General features: G+C 39.2%; 1 protein-coding gene across 1 annotated transcript; it reads left to right on the forward strand.

The window, feature by feature from the left end:
• Positions 1–4,865: 4,865 nt before the first annotated feature.
• On the forward strand, positions 4,866–7,994 carry RAB40A (RAB40A, member RAS oncogene family). The gene is made up of 2 exons (XM_011967686.1): positions 4,866–4,975; positions 6,906–7,994. Exon 2 carries the CDS (start codon positions 6,979–6,981, stop codon positions 7,813–7,815), a length of 837 nt encoding a protein of 278 aa, XP_011823076.1. The 5' UTR covers positions 4,866–4,975; positions 6,906–6,978; the 3' UTR covers positions 7,816–7,994.
• The last annotated feature ends 269 nt before the right edge of the window (positions 7,995–8,263 follow it).

Genomic DNA, 8,263 nt, shown 5'->3' on the forward strand with positions numbered 1-8,263 from the left:
CAGTCATTCTGATAATTATTCAAATCAGGAAACTAAGCTTAAGGAGAGTTTATGTAATTCAGAGAGAAAACTTTTTAATCTCCTGATCAGCAGCTAACTTTGGAATTACTTAAGGTTTTTTTTTCGGTTGTTATTTTCATTTTGTCTTTATGCCTCCAGAACTCTGAGTGCTCTAATCTCCTTCAACGCTGGCAGTATCTGCTCCACAGGTGGTTTTTAATGCTTTTTTCTTTTTAAATATGACCTCTATAATGTTTAGGTCCCATTAATAAAATTTAAAACACTTTCCAAAGGAAAAAAAAAAAAACACTAAAGATTGTATTAAAACAAAGGAGAAAACATTTGTAAACTACATCTCAGATACTGGGTTAGTAGCCATGATTTGTGAAACATACTTGGTAACAAAACAATTGGCAATGATTTCAACAGAAAATTTAAATAAGTATATACATGAATAATAAACATTTAAAAATACAAAAACCTGCAGCCATAAAAAGGAATGAGATTATGTCCTTTGCAGGAACATGGATGAAGCTGGAAGCCATCATCCTCAGCAAACTAACACAGGAACAGGAAACCAAACACCACATGTTCTCACTCATAAGTGGGAGCTGAACACTGAGAACACATGGACAGAGAGAGGAACATCACACACCAGGGCTTGTTGGGGGTGGGGGTAAGGGGAGGGAACTTAGAGGACGGGTCAATAGGTGCAGCAAACCACCGTGGCACACGTATATCTATGTAACAAACCTGCACGTTCTGCACATGTATCCCATTTTTTTAGAAGAAATAAAATAAATACAAAAACCACAAGAACTAACAAGACACAAATGATTTTAAATCCTGAGAATTTATAATGACAAGATGCAAAAAATGAGGACTATGATTGTACTTTTGGAGAAGACTGTGTGTGAAGGTGAATGTGTTGATGTGCACCTCACCTACAGGGGCACTTCTGGAGAATGTGCACTATTCTAGGGACAACAGACCCCTTGGGGTCAAGGGGTGGGAGTTGGGCCAGTGAGAGGTGCAGTTTAAATTGGATTTGTGAATATACTCTTATATAGTTTTTGAAGTTTCATATTTGAGAATAAAAGTATTTTAGTGAATATTTGAATGCACAGTTTTTAAAAATTTAACTGGCAAGTAAAGAATTGGCAATGATCTATTCATTTGTCGTAAAATATGTTGGATTATGTTTTAATTAGATCTGTTTGGATTTAAATTTTATGCCCCAAGGACTTAAAACATATATATATATATATTTAAAAAGCATGTCAGTTTTTTAAAACCTTTGTTGAAAAGGACAAAGTTCAAACATTTTATTACAAACTAAGATTAAAATATAAAGCTATTATAATTAATAATGAACACTGGAAACTCAGAAGGTGGAGGTGGGAGTAAGGGAGGGAAGGGAGTAAGGGATGAAAAATCACCTACTGGGTACAATGTAAACTATTTTGGGTGAAGGGTACACTGAAAGTCCAGACTTCACCACTGTACAATTGATCCTTATAACCAAAACCACTTGTACTCCTGAAGCTATTCAAAGAAAAAAAATTAAAAATTGAGATCTAAAAAAACAAGCTATTGTAATTAAGAGAATGTAGAATTGGTGTAAGGATAGAAAAAAACAGGCCAATGGACTTAATAGAGTCAAGAAATAGACCCAATCCATATGTGGTCATTTTCACTTATGACACAGGTGACAGTGCAGTGAAAGGAGAAGGATGATATTTTAAGTATGCTAGCTGAATTAGATACGTACAAAAATTGATTTCAGGTAGATTGTCAGTCTAAATGCAAAAGTAAAAGAATAACCTATAACAATGTAGGAAAATATTTTTATGTAGTTGGGGTGGCAAATATTTCTTAATCACTAGACAAAAAAACTGTTAATCCCAAAGGAAAAAAAATAATAAATTGAGCTACATTATAATTAAAGACTCTGTCTTTCAAAACATACTCTTAAGAAAGAAAATATTGAAATACAGAGTGAAAGATTTTATATATACAGTGATTTGATTTTTTGGAAACAAGGAGAAAAGTAGAAAATGAGCAAAAGAAGTAAACAGGCACTTTACAATATAAGAATCCCATACAACAACTGCATGTATAAAAAGGTGCTTAACGTTTTTAGTTTTTAGGACAATGCAAATTAAACTTGTCATGAGATACTACAGTAACCCCATGAACTGAAAAAAAAAGAATAAGGGGCAAGTAGAACCATTATGTACTATTACTGAAAGTAAATTGGTGAAAACACCTTGGGAAATCATTTGGCAATATCTACTAAAGCTAACTACATGCATACCTATGAGCCAGCAATTCCAATCTTTGATATACTCAACAGAATCATGTACATATATCCACTAAAGACAGCCACAAATCTGTATGTAGTAGTACTATAATATTAGTCAAACTGTGGGCATAACCCAAATATCATCCAACAGAAAACTTGTAGTATTCATAAAATGAAATACTGTACCACAATTAGAATGCTCATTTTAATGTTGCCATATGCAAAATCATGGATATATCTCACAAGGATAATATTAAGCAAAAGAAAGCAGAAACAAAAAAGTATAATTTCAGGTATATAAAATATGAAAAGTTCATAAACAGGCAAATCTCTAGTGTTAGAAGTTAGTGTAGTTTACTTTTGGGGGAATAATGACTTGTAAGGTCATAAAGGAAGCTCCTGAAGTGAAGATAATGTTCTATTTCTTTCCCTTTTTTACTAATAAATTCTGCTTTTATTATTAAAAGGAGTTCTTGTAAGCATAAGTGTCTCTTCAATGATATAAAATTTCCCCTTCTTTAAGATTAAATATAAAACATTAATTAAAATATTCAAGGCAATAAAGTTAAATTCTAATGCCTGGCTGGGTGCAGTGGCTCACACCTGGAATCCCAGCACTTTGGGAGGCTGAGGTGGGTGGATCACATGAGGCCAGGAGTTCAAGACCAGCCTGGCCAACATGGTGAAACCCCATCTCTACTAAAAATACAGTAATTAGCCGGGTGTGGTGGCGCATGCCTATAATCCCAGGTACTCAGTACGCTGAGGCACGAGAATCGCTTGAACCTGGGAGGTGGAGGTTGCAGTGAGCTGAGATTGCACCACTGCACTCTAGCCTGGACGTCACATCGAGACTCTGTCCAAAAAAAAGAAAAAAAGAAAAAGAAAAAAATTCTGATGCCTTTCTGTAGTCAATGAAATGGACCTGAAAGAAAGAGCCATAGTGAATTTTAAAAATGTACCCAAACTTTGAAAAAATGTTGCTGTTTTCCAAAAAATAAGTTAGTTGAGATGTTTCTTCATTATAGGAGGCAGAATGTTCTTCTCTTTTAAATTTCAGTTTTTGTTTTAGATCCAGGGGGTACACGTGCAGGTTTGTTACATAGGTATATTGTGGGATGCTAAGGTTTGGGATATGAATGATCTCATCACCTAGGTAGTGAGCATAGTACCCAATAGTTTTTCAACCTTTGCCCCACCTCTCCCCCCTCCTCCAGTAGTCCCCAGGGCTTGTTGTTGCTATCTTTATGTCCATGAGTCCCCAGTGTTTAGTTTCCACTTATAAGTGAGAACATGTGGTATTTGGTTGTCTGTTCCCATGTTAATTCACTTAGGACAATGGCCTCCAGATGCATCTATGTTGCTACAAGGGACATGATTTTTTTTTTTTTTTTTATGGCTGTGATAAAATACTTTTGAACAGATTGTCAAAGGTACTGTGTATATGTTTATTAATTTGAAAAAACATTCATTGTATTCTATTTTATGGTGAAAACAGAAAATAAAAGAATTTAATCGACAGGGTATTTGCGTGTGTGTGTGTGTGTGTGTGCACATTTGTGTGTGTGTCTAGGTCTAGCTGTATCACTTCAAATACACACTCACAGATGCAGTTTTATCTTTAATTCAGACAGGGGCTGGAACCAATCTCAGTTTCATATATGCCAGAACATGACTGATACACGGAGATTGCTATCGTTAGATGAATAATTCCAGAAAACTCTGGCTGATATCTTTGTAGCTCACCTCCAACATCCCTCTCCCTTTCCCTGGGCCCCTTGTCTGAGACTTTCAAAGCTGTGATCCGGGTTCTGGCCATCAGGAGGCATCACAGCTATCTCCATTTTTTTTTTTTTTTTTTTTTTAATGAGGACATTTTGCAAAGAGTGACAAACTATGATGCCAGTTCTGTTTGAAAAATATATGTGTATTAAAGCTGGTCCATTGGCTGTGGACTCCAAATCCACATGGCATTCACTGATTTATCTCTTCCCTCCTCAGTATACGTTGTCCCGTGCACACTATAGAGAGGTCCCTCACAGAGAGTGGGGCATTTAGCCTCCATTGCCCCTGTATAGGCTTCCCAGACCTCCTCCCATTCCCTTTCAGTCCTCCCTTCTCTAGGATCCTATGGACACAGTTGCCCAGACCCTGCTCCTGTGACCTCTATCCTCTCTGTCACCTTTCTTCAGCCCTGTAAGTGCTACTTGGTGTTTCATGCCCTGGAGCATATGTTTTTATAGTCTTGTTTTACATCTATCATTTTTTTCTTTCTAACATGGGAAGTGGATTTGGGTCTGCTCAGAGGCATGATGTTGAACAGCTTTTATTAGATTATGAAACATCCAAGAATGTAGAGAACATTCTGTCTCTAAAACTTTGAACTCAAGGCATATCAGAGAGAGATTTGCTTTCTTTATATGGATGTCTGTGTTCTCATTAGTAGAAACAGTGAAAAATGACTTTTCACAATGCCTTAGCCCAGAGGCTCGGTCAGCCCCCACTTCTGTGTCTCAGCATTTAAAGGGCCATTGAAGTCTCACTTCATGCCATATACTCTCAACAGGTTTTCTCATTTGCTCCTTGGGACAGCTCTGTAAGGATGATACAGTCCGTTCTATCTCACAGATAATCAAGCTCAGGCTTTCACAGCCTAAGTCACCTTCCCAGGTAAGTGGCAGGATTGGAATGAGGTTTCATCCCTCACCCTCCCTAAACGACCCCAAGCACCCCCTTTTAGAAGATGGGCTTCCAGGGCTTGAAAAATGGTCAGATTCCACTCCCCTGCTATTGTGGCCCCAAGGGTCCCCCACTCCACAACCCCTCTGGGTGATGAGGAAGACAGAGGAGGTGAAATCCTGCACTTTATGCCAAGAGACTGGGTATAGGACCGCATGAGTTGGCTGATCCCTTAAGTGGTGAGTGGGCTTAAGCAGAAGCTTAGGTGTTGGCCTTGCGACGGGTGAGCTGAAGAGAAAGAAAGTAACCTGCACTGAACTACTTTAAGCAAATACACTCTATATTTCATCTCCTTTATCCTAACGGCTGTTCAAGGTACCAATGATTATGATCATTATTCCAATCAGGGTGCTGTCTTTAAGGAAGTTTATGTAAATCAGGGAGACAACTTTATTATCTCCTTATTGTCAGCTAACTCTGGAATTAATCTAAAGGCTTTTTTTTTTTTCTCTATTTGCCCTGAAGCCCACAGAGAAATAGAAATGTTTTTCTTATCCTTTATTCACATGTTTGTCCTGTATTGATGAGTATTTAGAATGTTTCTCATTTTTTCCTTTTTAAAAATGTTTCAGCAATGCTATTTCAAATAACCACTTACCTGGCTATTTTGGACATGTGAACACTTTTTCCTCCATTACATGTGTAAACATCTATCCCTTGGGGCTTGATTTCAATAATTTAAACTTCCTTATATGTGTCTGAGCATTCTCATTTCTTTAACCATCTTTGTACCTGTTGTTACAATATTTAAATGTATTTATAACTGATAAGTGTGTTTCCATTTCCTTGATGTATTTGGTCCCTCATCCCGCCCCCATACCCAGACACACACAGAACCACTTTTTACCTTTTCGTTTTTCAAATTTTTAAAAAATTCTTTTTTGCTTTTTTTCCCACATTTAAATTTTGTCAGATGATAGGTGATAAAAGGATATTTAGATGGTTTCATTTGCATTCCTTAATGTATTAGTGAGCTAGAATGCTTTTTCTTGTGATTACTGGCCATTTGCGTTTCTTTGCCTGTGAACCATTTACATATTTTGTCAGTTTTGCTGTTTTGTTATAGGAGCTGTACATGTGTTAAACCTAAAACCCTTCACTGATGGATGCATGCGTTATTTCAACACATCTTTGTTGGGTGAATATTATTTATGAGACACTCTAGCAAAATCTATGTCCTAGATGTCTCTTCTGAGATCTTGGCTCTTATATTTATGGGAGATGTCCACCTGCAGCAAGAAAAGTATTAGTGCCCACGCAAACATGCGTGGCTTGTCAAGGATCACATGCACAGACAGTTCACACTTACTCCTAAACCCTGCATGGCCACAGAGTAAAAAGGATGTGTGGTGCATTATATGAGGAGAGCCCTGGCTCAGGATTGTGATTTCTGTGATCTCTATAATAATGGCAATATTTTTTTAAATTACATAACATTTCTGAGTTTGCCTTTTCTGATTTGTAAAATGGAAACAATCATAGCTAACAAAGACAGCTGTTCTGAAAGCAAAAGAACAAAATATTTTAAGTGTCATACACAGTGTAGGGTACATACGGTACTCAACACATCTTAGTCCCTTTCCTATCCCATACCCATCCTTCCGTTAAAGGAGATTCCTTTGACATAATCCAAAAGGCATGGTTCCATAATGATCATATGAAAATTTTAAGGGAAATGTATAGGTTTCCATGATTAATTAACTGCTGTGTCACTACTCTGTGCTGGGTAAGGAAAAGGAAAACAATCACTGAACCAGTTTCCTGGGTTTGTAAAAGAAGTCCATCAAAGCCACCACCTCATTTCGCTTTATTTCATAGACTTCCCCATCTCATTTTTTATGTTCTATGTTAATTTCTCAAGAAAAACAGGCCCGGCATTACCTCTGCGCACAACCCTGTGGGCCTGGCTCAGGCGGGAGTGCGGGGCCAGCAACATGAGCACCCTGGACAGCCCCGACCAGGCCTATGACTTCCTGCTCAAGTTCCTGCTGGTGGGCGACAGCGACGTAGGCAAGAGTGAGATCCTGGAGAGCCTGCAGGATGGCGCGGCCGAGTCCCCATACAGTCACCTGAGGGGGATCGACTACAAGACGACCACCATCGTGCTGGACGGTCAGCGGGTGAAGCTGAAGCTCTGGGATACGTCGGGGCAGGGAAGATTTTGTACCATATTCCGCTCCTACTCTCGTGGTGCACAAGGAGTGATCCTGGTCTACGACATTGCAAACCGCTGGTCTTTCGAGGGTATGGATCGATGGATTAAGAAGATCGATGAGCATGCCCCTGGTGTCCCTAAAATCCTGGTGGGGAATCGCCTACATCTGGCATTCAAGAGGCAGGTGCCCAGGGAGCAGGCCCAGGCCTACGCTGAGCGCCTGGGCATAACCTTCTTTGAGGTCAGCCCTCTGTGCAATTTCAACATCATAGAGTCTTTCACGGAGCTGGCCAGGATCGTGCTGCTGCGGCACAGGATGAATTGTTTCGGGAGGCCGAGCAAGGTACTGAGCTTGCAAGACCTCTGCTGCCGCACCATCGTGTCCTGCACACCCCTATACCTGGTGGACAAGCTCCCGCTCCCCATTGCCTTAAGAAGCCACCTCAAGTCCTTCTCCATGGCTAAGGGCCTGAATGCCAGGATGATGCAAGGCCTCTCCTACTCCCTCACCACCAGCTCCACCCACAAAAGGAGCAGCCTCTGCAAAGTGGAGATTGTCTGCCCACCCCAGAGCCCACCCAAAAACTGCACCAGAAACAACTGCAAAATTTCTTAAGGAAGGCACCAAAAGGAAACAAGCTGGAATCGCTCCAGGAAGAACTCTGGTTACACCTGGAAGACGGAAGTCGGAAGTCGCATTCTAGATTCAAGAAATTAGTTTTCAGTTTCTCAAGGGAATCATGCTGCTTGGGAATGGTGTGATGCCTTCTGTCAATAAAAACACATTACGCAGTTTGACTTTGAATTTCTATGTGGATGTGCATGAAGCTCTCGTTTTAGACGTGTGTTTATAAACGGGAAATTAGTACTCTGCTCAACTCTTGGTAACATGAAATTTTGAATGTTACTTATATCATAATCACACTGCAACTTTTTCCTTAAAATTACTGCCTTTGTAAGAATGGTGATATGGCAGTGATGAGTATAAATTCAAGTAAATTTGAGAATCAATGATAGTGAGATAATTTAGTCATTGATATTACAAAAGGGGCCTTTTTGTAAAC

Source organism: Mandrillus leucophaeus, unplaced genomic scaffold (genome assembly GCF_000951045.1).
Source record: "Mandrillus leucophaeus isolate KB7577 unplaced genomic scaffold, Mleu.le_1.0 Scaffold809, whole genome shotgun sequence".
Classification (NCBI taxonomy): domain Eukaryota; kingdom Metazoa; phylum Chordata; class Mammalia; order Primates; family Cercopithecidae; genus Mandrillus; species Mandrillus leucophaeus.